This window comes from Lagenorhynchus albirostris, chromosome 18, assembly GCF_949774975.1.
Source record: "Lagenorhynchus albirostris chromosome 18, mLagAlb1.1, whole genome shotgun sequence".
NCBI classification, from domain to species: domain Eukaryota; kingdom Metazoa; phylum Chordata; class Mammalia; order Artiodactyla; family Delphinidae; genus Lagenorhynchus; species Lagenorhynchus albirostris.
Genome location: NC_083112.1, coordinates 74,895,869 through 74,916,646, shown reverse-complemented (window position 1 = coordinate 74,916,646; position 20,778 = coordinate 74,895,869). Strand labels below are relative to the sequence as shown.

The following is a 20,778-nucleotide window of genomic DNA, read 5'->3' as shown; positions in this document are numbered from 1 at the left end:
CTCCAGTACAATGTTGAATTCGGGTGATGAGCTTGGGAGCCTAGCAAGGTGAGAGGACATTCCACCTAGCAGTTAAAGCACCGGACATGGGTAAACACATAGAGGAGGAATGAATTTGGCTTATGAAACAGAAAGAGAAAACTTCTTTCACAACGAGATTGTGTAGTTGGTGAAGGACCTTATAGACCAAGAAGTCTTGACTTTAATGAGAAATGAAGTCATTAAATGCTCTTAGGGAAAGGCATGCAGATTTTTCTGACAAATCAGAACAGGACAAACATGGAGGAGTGGGGTCAGTGGATTTGGACACCAGATCACAGACTATTCAGTTATCAAGAATAAATGACAGGGAATTCCCTGGTGGTCCAGTGGTTGGGACTCCACACTCTCACTGCCGTGGACCTGGGTTCAATCCCTGGTCAGGGAACTAGAATCCACAAGCCACATAGGGCAGCCAAAAATTTTTTAAAAAAAGAATAAATGACAAAAAGGAGTCAGAACAATACCTGGTACATAACAAGCATTCAATTAAAATGTCAGCTATTATAAAATAATTCCAGGGACTGGTATGGTGGTATGGTAATAGAGGAAAGGCTGGGAAAATAAATCTTATTGGAAAAAGAAACAGCAAGATCAGATATATCAGTTTCACTTCACGAGGAAGATGACTCCTAAATTTTTCTATAAAAGGCTGAGGAAAGAGGATGAGAAGTCTTATGAGGTTAATTAACTTCTACATTTTCCTGCAGGAACATACATTTAACTACTTTGAAAAAAGTGTAGTTTCTTGTATATTCCTAATTTTCTACACATAGCCACTTTTAATTTCATTTCAATGTCTTAAATCAACTCCAACATGGATAAAAACAAATTGTTTCACTGAGTAAATGAGGGAACGTGCAATTGTCCTAGATTTAGAACTGGAGATACATTCAGATCCCAGCTCCATTCTGGGTAATCTTGAGCACTTTACTGAATCACTCTGAGCTCGTTTATTATGAAATGGGAGTTTTATATGTAAATTACTAGACAGTTTGCTGTGAGGGTTCAATGACATTAACACATTCTACACTTGTAGGTATTCAAAAGGTATCTTTTCCCTCCCTTCCCCTTAATAAGACAGGAGTTACAGTCTCTAACCAGATCCAACTGCTCATCATCTTTAGGATGTAAAGCAGGAGTTGAAGAGTGAAATAGGAATGTGAAAAAATTATCACTTGAAAATAAGAACTAGTTATCTAAAGGATTCAGGTTGGTGATCTCTCAGGGAAGTACATGAGGGATGCTTCTTCCCACCAGATCTACCCATGGAAAAATGGTCTCCACTAGGTGAATTCTTCATCTGCACTTACAGGGGGCCATTTAAGGTTTGTCATACATTTCCTATCATCCAGCTGGTTGTGACACTATTTAAGCATGCAAATTTCTGGTTAAGGAAAGCAAGCTACAGCCCCCTAAAGGTCGAATGAATATTAGGCCATTTCTGTAATCATCCCAAATCATTAACACAGTATAATAAGAGAAAAAAAAGCATAATTTCATAAAAGGGCACTTTATGAAATCTCAAGACAACATGACCATGAACAGTTAAAATCTATTTATTCCTAGATTAATGTAACTAATCAAATGCTTTGGGTCTATTCATTCACCAGCAGTTCACATATAGAAAATATTTAATATTAGCCTAAATGAAATGTATGTGAGAGAAAAATACGAGGAAAGGGAAAATAAATCTAACTTCTACTTTTTATTCACACCATTAGTACAATAAAAATTAATTTCTGAACAAATTCAGGAGTTTATTTGATCATTAAGGAAGCTTTAATGTCCTACCATATAATCTAGATTAATAGAAAAGACTAAATACAAACTATCTTAAGACATTAATCAAACTTTTAATGTATCAATTTATTGCATATGTCAGTACAGAAAAATAGAAAGTGTATTTTAAAAGAAATTTATTGTAAAAACACAAATGTAAATGTTCGCTTTTGCCATGATTAGCACATAATGTACTATAACATTCAGATTTGAGTTATAAAATTTTATCACTGCTTCAAATAAAATATGGCAAATAACAAAAATATGATTTACATTATGAAATTGGGTTAACTTATTTTATCCTGAACGCATTTGAAGAAGTTGAAAACAACTTGAATTTTCAGTATATGGAGTACTGACAGAAATTCTGTTATAAATGATGTTAAACAACACACACTCATCCCTGTTACATATGTATATATGACACTTTTCGTAAAAAAAGTGTCTCTTACACACAGTCCTATTGTTAAACTACATTTTTAAGATACAAAATATAAATGGAGGTATATTTGCACCATCTGGCAAAATGTGTTGACTACTATTAGGATGAATGCATTTATTTTGTCATACAAATGAATATACTATTTCTGATTAGCTGAGATGATGTGCGCATATGGCAATATAAGTCAACAGAAGTGCTTTTTATTTTCTACTCCGATTTTAAAAATATGTCTGTGCTCTGTCATTTCCCAACTTTACCTGAGTGATATGAAAATACATAAATTTAAGGATAATCCAAAAGCATTATGACTAATTCTTTTCACATTTCCTTCTCCATAATTGCTGTCAAACATAATAAGAAAAACAGAGAGGGGAGAGGTCAGTGGAGGTTTTCAGTATATCTCAATCATAGTCTAATTTAAAAAGTGACTTCTGCGACACCCTCTTTTAAGGTTTACCTTATTTATTCCTAACCTCAAGGACAGGACTCAGTCAAAAACTACACTTTGGCTGGGCTTGCATGTTAGTTTATATAAAACTGAGTATGGCCTTCATTCTTTAATTCCACCAAACAAGCCCATACCCACCTCAAACCAAATCTTATAAACAAAAGAAATGAGTATGAAAGCATCAGGTGGTATGATTCTCAATAAATATTACGGTATCATTAATCTGGTGACGCATTACCAAAGGTAGAATTTGGGTTATTCTCAACTGTCTACAGTCATGAAAAGATAAATTTAAGCTGCCCCATAACAAATTTCAGAACACCATTTTAACGAAACCACCAATTTTACAGTCAAAGTGTTTGCAAAGACATAGGGTAGATGCAGTATCAGGTGCTCCAGTTGCCTTCTCCGTTAGAAACACCTTGAGTTCAAATGATCTGTTTTACATGTTATGCTTCCTTTTCACCAACCTCACCAGCTAATTATTTCCTAGATCTACATTTAAGAACGATGTCACATTTCCCTTTCGAGTTGTTTCTATCCTATTAGTATTCTTTTATCTGCTACAAATGATTTTTTCCTGTATTTTGTAATATCTTTTTTTAGGATCTTTTTTGCCATTTTACCCCCAATAATCCCTTTTAAAATAATGGATTTTGATCTCAACGGATTTTTTCTTGCCATATTTAAAATCACTCTAGGGTTTCCAAATTCCAGTAGCTTAATAACTTAAAAACTCATTCAGAAACTCCTACAGCTGCTCTTACATCAATGAGCCAGAAATTAATAAACAAGATGGACACACACCTATTCCCACTAAGAGATGAGTCCAAAATGAAGGTATGACTCATGAAGAATTCATGTTTTATTAAGACCAATTGCTTTGGCCACAATATTAGACATGCTTTAAAAAAATGATGCCACAGGCTTCATGGACCCCTGATAATAGGAGTTTGTCTTCTACTCTCTTCCCATCTAAGGAACCAGTCTCAAATACAGAAGGAAACTAGGAAGGAAAGATGTGCTACAACCCTAGACACCTTTTCCTTTTGTTGCAGAAAGAAAGGCTCCTCAACCCAAAGAGGAGAATGAAGGTAGGGATGGGACACATGTACTCCACAACTTCTGAAGTCCTGGGTCAAAAAGAAGAGGGGGGGATTGTTAATAAACCTGGAGTACTAAAAAAAAAAAAAAAAAAAGCAGCATAAAACAAAACACTGATGAAGAAAAAGCTTTTTATACTTCATCAGCATAATATTTATAACTAAAGTTGATAAATTCCTCCATAGTATACTAGACTAAATCATCACATGAAAACATAAGGTACTTTGTAAACTTTAAAGAATGATACAAGTCTAAGGTGTGCCATGTAAACTCATGTCTAAATACACTACATTTTGTTGTATTAACGTTCTTGTTAATACATTACTATTTAGGATAGTCATTCTATATAGCTATGATTGACAAGATGAAAAGTAGCCTTTAATTGTAGTGAATTTATAAATATAAAATACACCTTCCATGATATGCGTTTCCAACTTTTTTAAAAAACGCATGATGTTTTTACAATTTATAGAAAACATTATCCTTTAGAAATCATACTTGCTATAATTTATTTTTTTTCTAAATACTGACATAAAGTGAATGATAAGAATGTTATTTGGCAAAAGTATTTCTAGCCCTATCTCTATGGAAAGAGTTTCAATTAAGGTCAAGATTACTGACCCATTATTTCTCTGCCCTAGCTGCTTGCACAAAGCCAATAAATATAGCTAAAATACTCAGAATATCATATGTTAAAGCTGACATAACGCACAGAGCTCAATTACATCTAATTTTTGAGGACTGCTTGAAACAACTTAGCTTATATATCTTAAGGTAAATCCTGTAAGGATTAAGGGGCTCTTTTCTTAAATAAGATTTTTCTTACCTTCTATATGTCGAAATACTACTTCCCACTTACAGCCATTTAATTGTTAAATGTGGTCACAGGTTCTGTGATCAAAAGCTCTAGAGTTCCTTTATCCGCACATTCTCACATGTAGAAAATAAATAAGACTTCCTAAAGCTGTCTTTTGATGCAGTTCTTCTATTTCATAACTGAAACATCAGACCAAAGAATATAGTTTTCATTTACTTCTGTTTTTGTAACTTTTATTTTCAGAAAGTCCAATAAATGATATCCTGGCTTTAGTGGGACAGATATACCTAGATACTTGGACTTAAAAATGAAATGTGGGAATTCTTGTAAAATAGTATGTACAATAATGTAATGATAAGACTTCCTAATTCTTAAACAGATTCTAATCTTCATTATGACTGCTATTAGTGGTTCAGCTGTAGACTTACAAAATCGACAGAAGCTAAAATTCTCTTTGCCACCAAAATTACAAATGTTAAAAAGTTCAAATATGCACATCAAAGCTGCAGTAAAATTCTCAATTTCTATTTTTACATGCCATGATCCAGACTGTACCTAACAAAACACGGTACGTTTATATTGGAAAATGGGGTCCCATTTATTTGTAAGAAAAAGCTGGATCTCAGCATTCACCAGAGCAAAATTCAATGGCAACCTGCACATAGGCCTCAATTTCATTTCTTGCTAAAAACAAAATAGAGTTTACATAAAAATAGATATAACCCAGGTTACCATATACATTGGTATATGACCAGTATTTACATTAAAAACATTGCATTGCATAAGTCAAGGAATAAAATACCATCATGCATTTCATTTTTAAGGTGAAAAATGCAATTACAGAACTAAGTTTGCTTACCATGATTGTCCCAATATTTACTAAAGGAATAATACCCAAAGGTTTCTTGTTTACATGTCTCCTTCCACACTTAGTCATTAATCTAAGTGTCACGTAGATTACACAACTTCAGCAACAAGAAACTTCTGAATATGCTATTATGATAGCATACTAAACTAAAGATATGGATACATAACCATATTGAAAGGTTCGATGAAAATGTATGAAATCCCAATGATTATAGTCCTTCAAATGTAAAAAACTATTTGGATCATTTTAAAGGAGCACTGAAGTCCTTTCAAAGTTTAATGTCACTCTTCAGACAAGTACAGATATAACACACTTCTAGAAAGGAACATTCTTTATCATTCTGCACAAATTAAAATACAGTGCATTAATCAAAAAAAATTATATAATTGTTACATTAGATGAAGTTTTTGCCATTTCTTCAGGAGAATGACTCTTTATTACTTCTTTGATGAACTGTTCAAGGGCAGTGAAGTAACCCTGGCATTGCCATGTATCATTATGAGTTCCATCAGGAAAAATGGCTAATCTCTTAGTCCGAGATGGGGAAAGTTCATAAAGTTGCTTCATCATTACTGGTGGGATTAATTGGTCAGAGAGTCCAGAGATGAAAAGAGAAGGCATTCTGCACTGAGAGATTTTTCTGTAGGACAAAAATTTATTTTTGTAGCACCATAAAGGAAGGTAACGCATTGGAAAGAATGAAAATAAAGTGCTGGCCATATGCGGTATGCTTAAAAATGTGTTCTCCACCATAATGGCTGAAATCCTATGTGAATTTTCAGAGGCCAAATGAATAGCTACTGCTCCTCCCAAGGAACGGCCGAAAAGAAAAATTTTTGTTTTGTCAAGGTCAGGTCTGGTCATCACGTAGTCTAGCACAGCCTCAGAGTCTAGGTAGAGTCCTTCTTCACTTGCTTCTCCTTCACTTTTTCCATATCCTCGATAATCAACAAGCAAAAGATTAACTTTGAGGTTAACCAACATAAGCAATGCATTCGGTAACCTGTGACCTATGTTGCCTGCATTCCCATGAAAATAAATTATAGTTGGGGAATAGGGCGAATTGTCTCCAGTGTATCTTATCAAAATAAGATTTAGACGCACTCCATCTTTGGTTCTGATGAAAATGTTTTCATGTGGAATACCAGTCGGCATGGGAACATAAAGGCGTGAAGAAGATGGCTGTTCTGGGAAATAAAGCAATACATCCTGGAATTTATAGAGAATACCTGCTATTGATATGAATATTAACAAAAGTAAGATAATGCCTCCATACAGATGGAAAGTCACTATTAAAGGTAAAAGAGAAATACGGCAGAGAGCCCAAGACCATGAAGCCAAAGCTATTAGCCATCTTTCAACAAAGTTCCACAGCATCCAGGACTTTTCCATTGTGGCTCTCCGTAAGCGTCCTGAAGAGAGACAGAGATAGGGAGAATCAGTAATTCAACATACATCTATTATTTTAAAAGTTAGATCCATGATGTAATAAATCATGGTACTAGGTGAATCCTTGGAAACCTACATCAATCCATCCACAAAATCGATTGTTCTAATTTTCTTCATCCCTTCAGTTCTCAAGGTCTCCTTTCTCCCTCCACTGCTGTATATATGAAACACAAATATTCATCAAACTATATTCATTTTCTTAAAAAAAATGCAGGTACTTTCATTCATGTATTCTCCTTGATTTGACAGAAAAATAAGTTGATGCCATGTTCCCAATTTTTTATATGAGGGAACAAACGCTCTGGTGCATAAGTGGATTGGCCGTGTCCCAGCTTTGCAGACAGAAGAGCCTGGAGACCAAGCAGCATGCTTCTAGTGCTCCTGGTGCACCCACTGGTCAGCTAGGTAAGGTGAGGACAACTTTTTAATTTGAGGTAAAACTGACATATACCATATTAATTTCAGGTGTACAACATAATGATTCAATATCCGTATATACTGCAAAATGATCACAATAAATCTAGTTAACATCCATCTCTATACATAGTTACAAAATCTTTTTCTTGTGATGAGAACTTTTAAGATCTACGCTTAGCAACTTTCAAACATGCAATACAGTATTAACTTGTCACCATGCTGTACATAACATCCCCATGACTTATTTTACAACTGTTAAGTTTATACCTTTTGACCCACTTCTTTTATTTTGCTCACTACCCCCAGCTTCTGGCAACAACCAATATGTTCTCTCTATCTATGAGTATGGGGTTGTTTTGTTTGTTTTCAGAATCTACACATAAGTGAGATCATACAGTATTTGTCCTTCTCTGACTTACTTTACTTAGTATAATGCCCTCAAGATCTATCCATGTTGTTATATATGGCAAAATGTTCTCCTTTTTAATGGATGAATAATACTCCATTGTGTGTGTGTACGCACAGACACATCCCACATTTTCTTTATTCATTCATCCATCAATGAACACCTAGGTTGTCTCTGTATCCTGGCTATAGTAAATAATGCTATAGTAAACATGGTGGTGCATATATCTTGTTGAGTTAGTGCTAAATTTCACGACTTTAATCCATTTTGAGTTAATTTTTCTGTATGGTGTAAAACAGTAGTCCAGTTTCATTCTTCCACATGTGGCTACCCAGTTTACCCAATATCATTTATTGAAGAAACTGTCCATTCCTCATTGTATATTCTTTGTCATAAATTGACATATTATGTGTGGGTTTATTTCTGGGCTCTCTATCCTGTTCCACTGATCTATGTGTTTGTTTTTATGCCAATACCATACTGTTCTGATTACTATAGCTTTGTAATATAGTTTGAAATCAGGAAGCATGATGTCTCCACCTTTGTTTTCCTTTCTCAAGAATACTTTGACTATTCAGGGTCTTTTGTAGTTCCATACAAATTTTAGGATTATTTGTTTTATTTCTGAGATAAATGCCACTGGAATTTTGATAGGGATTGTACTGAATCTGTAGACTGCTTTGGGCAGTATGAACAATATTAATTCTTCCAATCCATGAGTACCAAATACCTTTCCGCTTTCTTGTGTATCCTTCAATTTCTTTCATTAAGGTCTTATAGTGTTCAGTGTTCAATTCTTTTACCTCCTTGGTTAAATTTATTCCTTGGTATTTTATTCTTTCTTTAAATTGAAATATAGTTGGCTTACAATGTTTTAGGTGTACAGCAAAGTGATTCAGTTATATATAGATACATACATACACACACACACACACACATATATAACTTTTTCAGATTCTTTTCCATTCTTTTCCATAATGTTATTAGAAGATATTGAATGTATCTTGGGCTACATAGTAGGTCCTTGTTTATCTAACAGTGTATACCTGTTAATCCCAAATTCCCAATTTATCTCCCCCTCTTTCCCCTTTGGTAACCATAAGTTTGCCTTCTATATCTGTGAGTCTATTTCTGTTTTGTAAATAAACTCATTTGTATAATTTTTTTATATTCCACATATAAGTGACACCGTACGGTGTCTTTCTCTGTCTGACTTACTTCAATTAACATGATAATCTCTAGGTCCATTCATGTTGCTACAAATGGCATTATGTCATTCATTCTGGGGGCTGAGTAATATTCCACTGTGTGTGTGTGTGTGTATGCCACATCTTCTTTATCCATTCATCTGTTGATGTATATTTAGGCTGCTTCCACGTCTTGGCTATTGTAAATAGTGCTGCTATGAACACTGGGGTGCATCCATCTTTTTGAATTACAGTTTTCGTCTTTTCTGGATATATGCCCAGGAATGAGATTGCTCGATCATAGAGTAATTCTATATTTAGTTCTTAAGGAACCTCCATCCTGTTCTCCATAATGGCTGCACCAATTTACATTCTCACCAACAGTTTAGGAGAGCTTCCTTTTCTCCACAACCTCTTCAGTATTTATTATTTGTAGACTTTTTGATGATGGCCATTTTGACTGATCAGTGTGAGGTGGTATCTTATTGTAGTTTTGATTTGCATTTCTCTAATAATTAGTGATGCTGAGCATCTTTTCATGTGCCACTGGCCACCTGTATGTCTTCTTTGGAGAAATGTCTATTTAGGTCTTCTGCCCATTTTTGGATTGGGTTGAGGGTTTTGGGTTTTTTTTTTGATATTGAGCAGTATAAACTGTTTGTATATTTTGGAAATTAAGGCCTTGTTGGTCTCATCGTTTGCAAATATTTTCTCCCAGTCCATAGGCTGTCTTTTCGTTTTGTTTATGATTTACTTTGTTGTGCAAAAGCTTTTAAGTTTAATTAAGTCCCATTTGTCTATTTTTGCTTTTGTTTCCACTTCTCTAGGAGATGGACCCAAAACAACTTTACTGAGCTAGGTAGGTTGAGGGCAAATTTTATTAAAGAGGTAGTTAACAGATTCTAACCTATCAAGACCAATCCAATACAATTTATTGTCAATTTTCTTTTTCACATTATAGAAAAAAATTATAATTCAACTAAAATAAAAAATATAAAATATGTTCCCTTCTATTTGGAGGTTCTCACAGCTAAATTTAAAAAATAATTTAAATGGAACACTAGTTTCTAATATTGTATTATTTTTAAGAAAAAGTCTAATAATTTGTCTTTCATATCTGATTAAAAAGAAACTTTAGATAGTTAATACTGTGAAATATGCTCAATCTTTTATAGAGCCCTCACTGCAATTTCATACCAGCGGGTCAACAAAGATTGCTACAGTATACTGATAAGGCCATAAACACTTGGGGGATAAGTGTGAAACAAAGACACAGAAATTCTATTTCAGAACCAGAGATAAATGAAGAAAACGACTTACTGGAGAAAAATCTTTTTAAAGTTTGCTAAAAACTATAACTGATGTAAAGAAAATACAAAAGAAAAGCTTTCAGAAGTCATTGTTTTTGTTATCAAATAAAGTTTATGTGTGTTGTCTTAAAAAGGCACAAGAGGTGAGATGTTACAATTTTGCTTATGTAGTACTCATTTACTTATATAGTTACCATTTTTAAAAATTACATTCTCTTTTACTCACTAACAAAACTACCATAAAGAAGTTATTCTTAAATTTAATAAATAATTGTTAATGACTTATCTTTATAAAATTTTACTGTATGTCATAAGCTAATAAATGTGGCATTTTAGTTCATCAAATTAGATTTAAACGCTGAAAACCAAGTTAAATTATACTGGCTACAAAGATGAGTTAGACAATTTAATAGATTCGATTTTTCATTATAATCTCATCAAAAATATTTTACTATTCCGCTAAACATGGACCTTCGAATCTGAATTTGCGTTCAAATAACTCTCTTTGAACATAAACCAACAGTGTAGCGTTTTTCTGAAGTTTCTCTAAAATCAACACTGCCACCCAGTTGCAGCAAGTTTTATTACAATAAGCACTATGTTAAGCCAGAGAAAAGCAGGTATGTGAGGTAAAACAAAAATCCAAGCTTAACAACTAGAGAAGCAATACCTGAGCATTAGGTGTCAGACCTGGATAAGAACCAGATTGAAAGAGGCTACACTACAGCAGCCAAATAAGCCAATTACACTGAATACTGAATAACTGTTCCAGGTCAATAATCAATGCTGTTTACAATCTCTGGCCACTATTCATCAACAGCTTAAATTATACAGGGCTACTCTATAATCCTTCACTGTAGTGGATAAGTCTGAACAACACATCTGAGCACTTAAATTTTTCATCTAATGCTTACTTAATTTTATTTCTTTAAGAGAATGATTTTCATTTGTACCCGGAAGTTATATTAGGAAAATTTGAAAACAGACTGGCATTTACTTTATACATCAAAATAAAATAATTTTTGTATAATGATTAGGATTAACAAGGTTTGGGATATAACATACAAATATACTAAGGCACTGTGTCATTTGGAAAATAAGATACCATTTAAGATATTTCTTTAGGGAAAAAATGTACTTTTTTTCATAGTCAAGCCAATCGTTTATGGCAGAAGTATCAGAGAGATGAGTAACTCAAATATCACTTATTTGGTGATATAGTAGGAAAAAAACACTAAAATTCCATCACCCTTAAAGTCTGCTCTACCATATATTTGTTAATAATCTTGGGTTTATCAGTTATTTCCAGTTTGAATTTCCTTTTCAGTAGAATGAGAATTCTAAAAATGCCTATTTATAAAGCTGGTCAGCATTATCAAATAAAATTAATAAAAAAGCATTTACAAATGCTACAGATATATTAACTTCATTTGCTTTTGTGACTAGTATTTCTGGCTGTACTACTACATTCTTAACCATGTTCTGCTTGAATTAACATCAAAATTAGAACTTACCAAGCACCTATAAGAAAAAAATATATAGGAATTTGATAAGGGCATGGCAAAGCACTCCTACAACCTGGATAATCAGGAGTGAACTGACTCAAGTTTTCACATCAAAGTTCTTATAAAAAACTAATACAACACTAAATAAAACATAAACCTCATAATACATGGACAGGGCATATTTTGAAATTCAAACCACCTATATAGATTAAACTATATAAAGTTTTCGATTTTCAAACTTTGAAAAAATATCTTTTTTAAAAAAGTAGGCTCTTTTTTTTTTTTTCTGCCTCCAAAACAAGACTTCACTCACAGAAAAGGCTCAGTAAACAGCTATTATCGTCATTACCATGACTGTCATCATTACCATCATCTTTGTTTTTACATCATCTTATTTCATTCTGTCCTTCTTGGGAACTGCAACTAGATGTTTAAAGATAAATTTGCTTTTTTAAACACACAGTTGCTTGCATATATTTATAATCATTCATAGGAAATTATGGCAAACATCTATTTTTTAAAGGTCTTTCTATAATGTACACAGTAAATCTAACCTCATATAATGAGAAATGCCTGAGAACATGAGAAATGCCAGCATCACATGACAGTCAAATCTTTTGTTGAGAAATTTCCTGAAAACAAGTTTCTGAGCTCTTCCCCAGAAATCACAAGCTCTGTACAGCCATCAGCCTTTTGGTCTCTCGCACTGGGCTCTTCCTTCTCCTCTTTCTTCCAGAGGATGGGAACAGGACAGGATCCATGATCAGTGAGAGCTTCTGAAATAAGTTCTGCTCAAGCATCTCACTGTTGATCCAACCAGCTCTCCCATTTGTAACTACAGAAATATTTAAGGGCATTTTAACCCCGGAATAGGGAATTGTTGATGCGCTAGCTCTCAATATCCAGAGACCTGCTCACTGGCTGAGATGACATATTTCGAAGTGAAGTGAGGCTGGGACAGAAGTGTGGTCTCCCTGTGATCATGGTTAGTGAATAACAGCAGCCGTCTTCCTGGGCTCCTCTGTCAGGAACCACAGTCCCCAGCATACCTCATGCTCTGGTGGCATCTCTGAGGGTGTAACAATGTCTGAGCAATTTTCATTAATTTTCAGCTGACTCATTTTTCCAATTTAAGTCATTTAATCCTCACAACTTAAGGAAGCATGTAATGTTATTTCCCTTTTACAGATGAAAAAAAAAAAAACAGGTAGAGAGGTGAAGCAACTTGCCAACGTTTACGAGGCTGATTAATGCTAGAGACAAGACGAGAAATCAAGCCTTTTTGACCCAAAGCTCTTAATCTCTGACTTCAAAGCATCTAACTATTTCTGAGTCTCTTAGAATCTCATTATGTTCATGGTATGGATGCTTCTTAAATCACTGGTAATTTCCTATAACAGCTGCTTCGTCTTCAGAATCTTTTCAACATACAATATTGAATTTAAATTTGTAAGGCCAGGAACTGTGTTTTTCTTTTCCACTACTGTATCCCTATGGGTAGTACAGCACTTTATATATATTCAAAACTAAAATGTTTTTTTTTAAATGAACAATCCAGTAATGTATCTGAATTATTAGATTTCTAAGAAAACACAACTGCATTCTGAGCGTCAGACATATATATTTAAGACTGGACACCAGAAAAATGGCATATCTGAGTCCATTATTGGTTAGGAACAGTAGGGATTTAACCTTGCAGTTTCCACAAAGCATTCCTGAAAAGCTGCCTTAATTAAATGACTTTGTGATAAACAAAGGTAATCTTGCAATGGATTGTTAAACTGTGGAAGTCAATAAAATCAATTCATTTTGAGGAATATCAAATGGATGTCAATTTTAAGGACAGGTTAATAAAAACTGTTCTAGAGTGTGTGTCTCTTCTCTATAATACATTACGGCATATTGGTGGTTTAGAAAGAGACCTCCATGCACGAACTGCCTTATTTTTCCTATAACCCAATTAGCCAATAATTTCTGCTCCTCCTTCTGTATCACACCTCCATGCTCTTAATGGAACTGGATCTATCAAACAATATAGGAAGGATTTTTTTTGATAAATTTGCTGAAACTATCAACAAAGTACAATTACTAGAGCCATCTGCTGAGATGTAAAAACAACTTCACATAAACCCAGATGCTATGATGATCAATAAAAATGAACATTGCCGCCGATACAGTCCACTGCACAGATCCTAGAGCTAACAGTAAGTTTTCCACTTATTTTGTCAAAAAATTAGTTTGAATAAAGGATTAACAAAACCTTTTCTCGGACTTCCCTGGTGGCGCAGTGGTTAAGAATCCACCTGCCACTGCAGGGGACACGGGTTTGAGCCCTGGTCTGGGAAGATCCCACATGCCGCGGAGCGGCTGGGCCCGTGAGCCATGGCCGCTGAGCCTGCGTGTCCGGAGCCTGTGTTCCACAACGGGAGAGGCCACAACGGTGAGAGGCCCGCGTACCGCAAAAAAAAAAAAAAAAAGTACATCCTATGAGGAAAATTTATGAAATGTGTTGCCAGAAGAGATGGGTTATTTGCCAGGTTCTTTTGCATGCTGCAATGCACCTGCTGATAACATCTTAGCATCATAAACAATAAAGAGAAATTTCAGTTTAATGTACTCCAAGTGAAATCAATGTTTATACTAATTAAAAAGGCTGTTTAGAGGGAAAGAACATTAGACCTGTAGAGCATAGAAGCTCGGTCAACCAATATCCTTCATCTGCCATTCTTCTTCTACATTATTACTCTGTCTCTAATCTTATGCCTACGTCTTAAATAAGTACCTCACTTATTCTCATTTCTCAATTCTACCTTTGCCAAGTTATCACACCAGCTCTCACATATCAAATGTCTCTAAAGCCCATCTATCTATGGCTTCGACCACCGCAGTAACTGCTAACTCCTCGCTAGTAGAGGATCTGATGCATGAGCTCTTGTGATGATCTCTCATAAAAAGCAAACCTCACTTACTAATAAATCCAATGGACTTTTCTCAATCCACACTGCAACACTGTACCCCTAAGTAGCACCAAACCTGGAATCTTCCTCAGCTTCCAGTATAATCAAATCCCTGTGTTTCTCGCTCTGACCCACCCCTAAATGTTGGCATTTTCCAAGGCCCTGTGTATTTACCTTTCTTTCCCTCAGGGATTTCATTCTTTCTCATGGCTCCAACCATCATACTTGTTTATGAATTATTCCCATTCTCCATGTCTACTCCATCGATAATCTCAATTTATCTGTTCCTTGAGTACCTGATGCTTCGTTAACAACACAGACTCACCCAAAACTAAACAAATCCTCCTCATCTGATGTTTTACATGCTTTATGTTAATTAGGAACAAAAAAGCATGATGTGTAAACAAATATATTTTTTAAAAAACAATTGATTCTAGGGCTACATATAAAATAACATGCAAAGTAAATTTAACTATGTTACAATATCAATAATAGGTACATTATTATAACATGCACAGGTCTTATATCCGAATGAAAAAATATCAACCTTAAAAACAATTTTTGTGCTTTTTATTTAGATGAAGTGGTTAGAGGTGCCATCTGATATTAGTGAGCACTTCTCAAGAAATAATCTATTAAAAACATGACTAGGGGCTTCCCTGGTGGTGCAGTGGTTGAGAGTCCGCCTGCCGATGCAGGGGACGCGGGTTCGTGCCCCAGTCCAGGAGGATCCCATGTGCCGCGGAGCGGCTGGGCCGGTGAGCCATGGCCGCTGAGCCTGCGCGTCCGGAGCCTGTGCTCCGCAACAGGAGAGGACACAGCAGTGAGAGGCCCGCATACCGCAAAAAAAAAGACTCATTTTTATTGTAATGTATAGACAAAGTAAATCTAATTATGATTGTTTTCTTTTTAAAAGAATGGTTCTGAAATATTAGTAGTATCTTTTTATACTCTATAAGTACTTTGAGCAAATGAATGAAAAGTAGAAATCTGATGATGCTCATCTTGAGAATTTTATAGTCATTAACTTGTTTTGTTCACCTTTATTGCTCCATATGCTTCCTATCTTTAAATATCAGCCCATATAAGTATACAATAACCCATTTAAGGCTAAAAATATAAACAATTTATAGCTGTGAAACTGTCAGAACCACCATGTTGGTTACAGGGTGAGCTGAGTGACCAGTCAACTGAGTGAGTGATGAACATGTGCATCTGATCTCCTTTAATCACCTTATGTGCTCCCTCATATATGTACTTGGAGGATCGCAAATGGTTCCATTTCTAAGGAAAAATATTTAAATAACTGTTCAATAAGCTGAGGCTTAAAAAAAAAGAGAGATCAATACCAAACGTATGCCCACCTTCAATCATGAGTCCTCAGAACACAACTACACGTCCCCCAAGGGAGTTCTCAAACCCAGCCCAGACCACAAAATGGTCCCAGGGTTGGTTTCCCAGCCTCATCAGATTCCACTGCATCTTATCATAGTATTTCAAGATTAAAGACAACGCCACCAATACTTGCAGACACCTGCTATCTGAATCATAGTGCTCAGACACTACAGACTATTTAAAACTTATAAATATGCAGTCCTATTCCTAAGTAGCTCATGATCTACTCAGTAGCCCTCGGTCTACTCAGGGATCATGGGCATATGTAACTGTATATGTTTAACATAAATTGAATTATAGAGGGGCCAAGGAAAATTAGAGAAAGATCACACTGTCCTTACATAGAGCAAAAGAAAAATAAAACCTTAACTATGTGTCCTTCACAACATAATTTTAGTAATCTCTGGATTTCATTATGCTTGAATACTTAAAGAAACCATGGGGAAATTTTTGCCAATTTTTTAAAAACAGGACAAAGTACAACTCTAGGGTTAAGAATTTCTCTTACTTTCCATCAAACAGCTGTCTATTCCACTTATTTATTCATTTAGCAATATTTTATCCAAAAATTTAAAATAAATAAAGATTAACAACTTAGATATATCAAGAACTAAAGCTCAAACTATGATTTGGGAATGGATACATTTAATTATGACTGCCCCAATAATACTAGCAGAGTAAACTGAACAAATATGTTACTCTTTCAATCGCAGATAAAATTATACTTTAATGAAGGCTGGAACTGTCTCGCAAAAAAAAAAGTAAATGCTAATTATTCTCATTATTTTTTAAATGCAGAAGTTTATATCGTATCGCACAGTATATATTCATTTACCGATTCTGCCAACAGTAAAAGGTCTTTGAAAACTACAAAAGATGTTTTACATATACATGAATTAAATATGACTTCCCCCAAAAACAATGACTGAAGAGTAACCAATTATAAATACAATTTTAAGAAGTCATAAATGTACTATTATTTTAAAGGCCTTTATATCCATCTCGATTGATATTTTAGGAACATCTTGTTTAAAAATAAAAACTGCTCGTACATTACAGAAACATACCGACAAGTGACAAAACCATGTGTAGGTTCAAGGGAAGACTAAAAAGTGGAAAGCAAAGTCATGTGTCACACCTAACGTCTGCATTACAGGGGGAGAATGGTATCCTCCGGGGGAATTCACAGCTTCCAATCACATTTCAGGTAACAGAGAAAGCAGGTTCAGCCCTCCTGCATCAATGGATCTCCTTTTCTGCTAAGCACTGGAAAGTTAGGGAACCATGCTAGCTGCACAGCTGAAATGAAAACACACAGCCACGATCTGCGTGCTGGAGACACCACAGGATGCATTGCCTATTTCCCTAATGGGTACCCACGTGTCATCAATAATGAAAAAGTGTGTATTAATAGTCCTATGGGACAAATCAACAGTAACTGCCTATGGAGATGCTGGATTTAAACTGGGATTTCAATTGGCTTGAGCAGACATCTGGAACATTATACCAGGCAGCAACTTAGTAGCATTTTTGTGCTTTCCCTTTCGCCTGAAGCACAGAAGACTTCGCAAATCTAGTCAACTCTGAGAGAACAAAGATAACAGATTCTTGTCACTGTGGAAGTCAATCACAATTTATTCTGAGATTATAAATATCAAAGAAAGAAAAGGGTTAAAAAAATAGATCCACAAGGCTAAAAATGCAAACACTGATGTAAGAATTAAAACTGATAATGAAATTCAGGACCTTTCCAACTTACGACAGGATAGTGTTCTAAATACTATTAACTAAATGGGTGAAACTTGGAATTTATTTTCTTATAAAATCAGTGTTACAGAAGAAGTAAGATTCTCAGGCTAGCTCATAAATGCACACAGTTCACACCCTGAATATACTACAGCTTTGCAATTCCAGTACAATATACTGCTGTAGGAGTTGAGACTTATACGAAACAGCAACGTAAAATGTAATAATTTATTATGCAGTCTATCACTTGAGGGGGAAAAAATCTTAAATAGAAAAACTAGAACCCTTTTTTTTTTTTTAGGTCTGTTCTCAAAAGAGTATATAAGGGCCTCAAACATTCCTGAGGTGACTAACCGATAATTAGAAAGATTTTAGAATCTCTGAGTAACAACCGAGTTCTAAATTAAAGAAAAACAGAGAAACAGAAGTAGATTTTCCTGAGGTAAGCGACCGGAGAGAAGAGATCCCAGAAAAAGGTTAGGTTGGATTGTTTCCTGTACCCACTTCTAAAGTCACAATGTTGACCCAGGACAGCTTGGTTAGTAAATGCTCTCGTTCAGGCCTGAGAAGCCAGGAGGCTCGCCAAGGTCCGTATGTACAGATATTCATCAGCTGGCTCACTTTCATCATTCCAAAGGACCTATCAATGGCAAGCAGCGTCGTGCTGTGGGAACGAGGGTGTTTTCAGGCTCCGTACGTTGACAGCTGGGTGGCTTTTGCCAACTCACTTAAGCTTTCTAAATATATGTCTCCTGGTGTGTAAAAAGGGGGTCAAACACGTAATTAAAACACGGCTGCGATCAACTGTAACACAGTATGTTAATACATGCAGCTACTTGTACGAGACAAGAGTTAAAGCATTTTATTATCTACTAGAGCAGAGTAAGTGCAACTAGAAGGTCTGCTAGACCTGGATGAAATAATGGTAGGACTCACTGGAGATTACCTGAGTAGGTGCACACAGGAAGGAATTAGGGCGCTGCCTTATTTTTTCCTGTCAAAACCCAGCTCAGGTAGCAGCTCCTTCAGAAAGCCTTCCCTGGTCCTCTACTCCCTACTGCCAACCATTTCACATCCTGTAGTTTGTACAAATTCATGTGGTGGCACTCACTGCCGTAGTGTAATTCATCTGCTTTACAGAGACTGCGAGTTCCTTGATGACAGTGACATCATTTTATGCAAATCCGTATTTTCAGTCGACAGAGCAATGCCTGGCACACAGTAAGTCTCTATTAACAACTACTGAATTGAGCAGTCTAGGACGTAAGCAGGACAATTATGACATACCACTAGATTGTCAACCACGAGTTCTTAGCTCGTGGAATAAAACTTAACCTCTCAGCAAAAGATACGAGATTAACCCACGCTTGCGCACAAGTTCTTAACGCGTGCCGAAAGATACCAGGAGAGGATCCATGAAAAGCCAAGCATCAAAACTTAAAGCCCACATCTTCTTGTGCCTTTCTATGCAGTAACTGTAACATGGTGAACCTAAACCAAAGAGCTATCGAATAAAATACTTTGTTTGGGGTTCTGATACCTTGGGCAATAACTCTCGTAATGCATTTTGCAGAAAACACATGTTGACAAGACTCTACAGCAAAACTGACTTAATTCTATGGGGTGCTCCCGCCCCGTTTCATAAACACCCCAAAGTTCCTGCCATGGAATTCGCAGGGTCTAAACCTGTTCTTGACCTGAGTGGGCCAGGACTACTCCATGTCTCACACCTGGCAGCTGGGATTTTCGCTGCACTTTTCCTGTGTGCGGGGGAGGGCTTAGGCTGGGGATGGATGGTGTCCACGCGCTGGTTTGTACACGTTACTGGAAACACCACTGACAGCGAATTCTAAGACACCTTCTAGGACAGCGTCCCGGCGCCGCACCGGAGGGCGGTCGGGAATCGGCGCGCCTCGGTTCCCACAGCGGCGTCTGTTTGGGCTTCTCCCTCCTCGGCCGGCGAGGCTGCGGAGAGGGCTCCGTCCGGTCCCGCACGGCCCTGGGCGCGCAGCCCCGCGCTCCCGGGAGGCCCTCGCCGGCCGCCCCCCGCGGCCCCGGGACACGGCGGCCCCGCGGCCCGCACCGCACTTACTTAGACCTGCTCGCAGGCTGCGCAGTCGGCCGCGGACTCGGAACCCAGCGCCGCGGAGAAGCGTCCCCCCGCGCCGCTTCCGTCGCTCCTCATCGTCCTCCTCCAGCCGAGGGGCCGCCGCCGTCGCCACGGTGTAGCCCGGAGCTCCCGCGGCGCCGCTCTCGGCTCCTCCACTTCCGGCCCACGCTCTGTGTAGCCGGCAAATACTCCCGCCGGCTCCCACATCACCTGCTCTCGCCTTCCTCCCGGGAGTGGGAAGCGGGCCCGCCCTCCCGGGCATGCGCAGAGACCGCGGCCGGAGGAGTTTCCCCACCCGCGACGGCGGCCCGGACGGACAAGATACCGCGGGAACGGGCCGCCGGCACGCGCATGCTCGCGATGGGCCGGATACCCAGCGGCGTGTTGTCCGGTAGCCTCTCTTCCCTCCGATCACCGGGAGGCCTCTCGCCCCCCCTCCGAGGCCTCTAGGGTGAGAGCTCGGAGCCTGCCGGATCTGCCTGTAGGACGCATGTCTTCCCGAAGAAGCGGTGTGTGCCCCAGTCGGTTGTTAAGGATATAGGAGTGAGTTCCGGCACTTAAATCGCTTCCTTAACTTTGTTTCTCTTTTTGTCTTCTCCCAACCCAGACCGCTCCTACCTTTATCAGAGTGGACCGTCACGGGCGGATGCATGGTTTATGAGGCCCGAAACTTATACCATTTAGACGGCCCTTGTAAAGAAAAATAATGGAACATTACCTTACTTTTGCAAATTTTACAGAAGCACAAGACCGTGAAGACATTGCTAGGGCCCCTCCCAGGGCCTTGGAAGTGACC

General features: G+C 37.2%; 2 protein-coding genes across 3 annotated transcripts in view; both read right to left on the bottom strand.

Annotated features, from left to right (window-relative positions):
- The window catches only part of TNFSF13B (TNF superfamily member 13b), an 82,234-nt gene extending 62,151 nt beyond the window's left edge, over positions 1–20,083 (bottom strand). The window contains exon 1 of the mRNA XM_060129182.1: positions 19,965–20,083. The gene's annotated coding sequence lies outside the window, so the exon portion shown is untranslated. The remainder of the gene's footprint in view (positions 1–19,964) is intronic.
- On the bottom strand, positions 1,917–20,100 carry ABHD13 (abhydrolase domain containing 13). 2 transcript variants are annotated; one of them, XM_060129180.1, is made up of 3 exons: positions 19,965–20,097; positions 7,026–7,103; positions 1,917–6,912 (listed from the first exon to the last, which is right to left on the bottom strand). In XM_060129180.1, the coding sequence occupies exon 3, from the start codon at positions 6,890–6,892 to the stop codon at positions 5,879–5,881; it is 1,014 nt and encodes a 337-aa protein (XP_059985163.1). In that variant the 5' UTR covers positions 6,893–6,912; positions 7,026–7,103; positions 19,965–20,097; the 3' UTR covers positions 1,917–5,878. The 2 variants fall into 2 exon arrangements, with proteins under 2 accessions (XP_059985163.1, XP_059985164.1); XM_060129181.1 differs by lacking the exon at positions 7,026–7,103 and having other exon boundaries at positions 19,965–20,100.
- Positions 20,101–20,778: the final 678 nt, after the last annotated feature.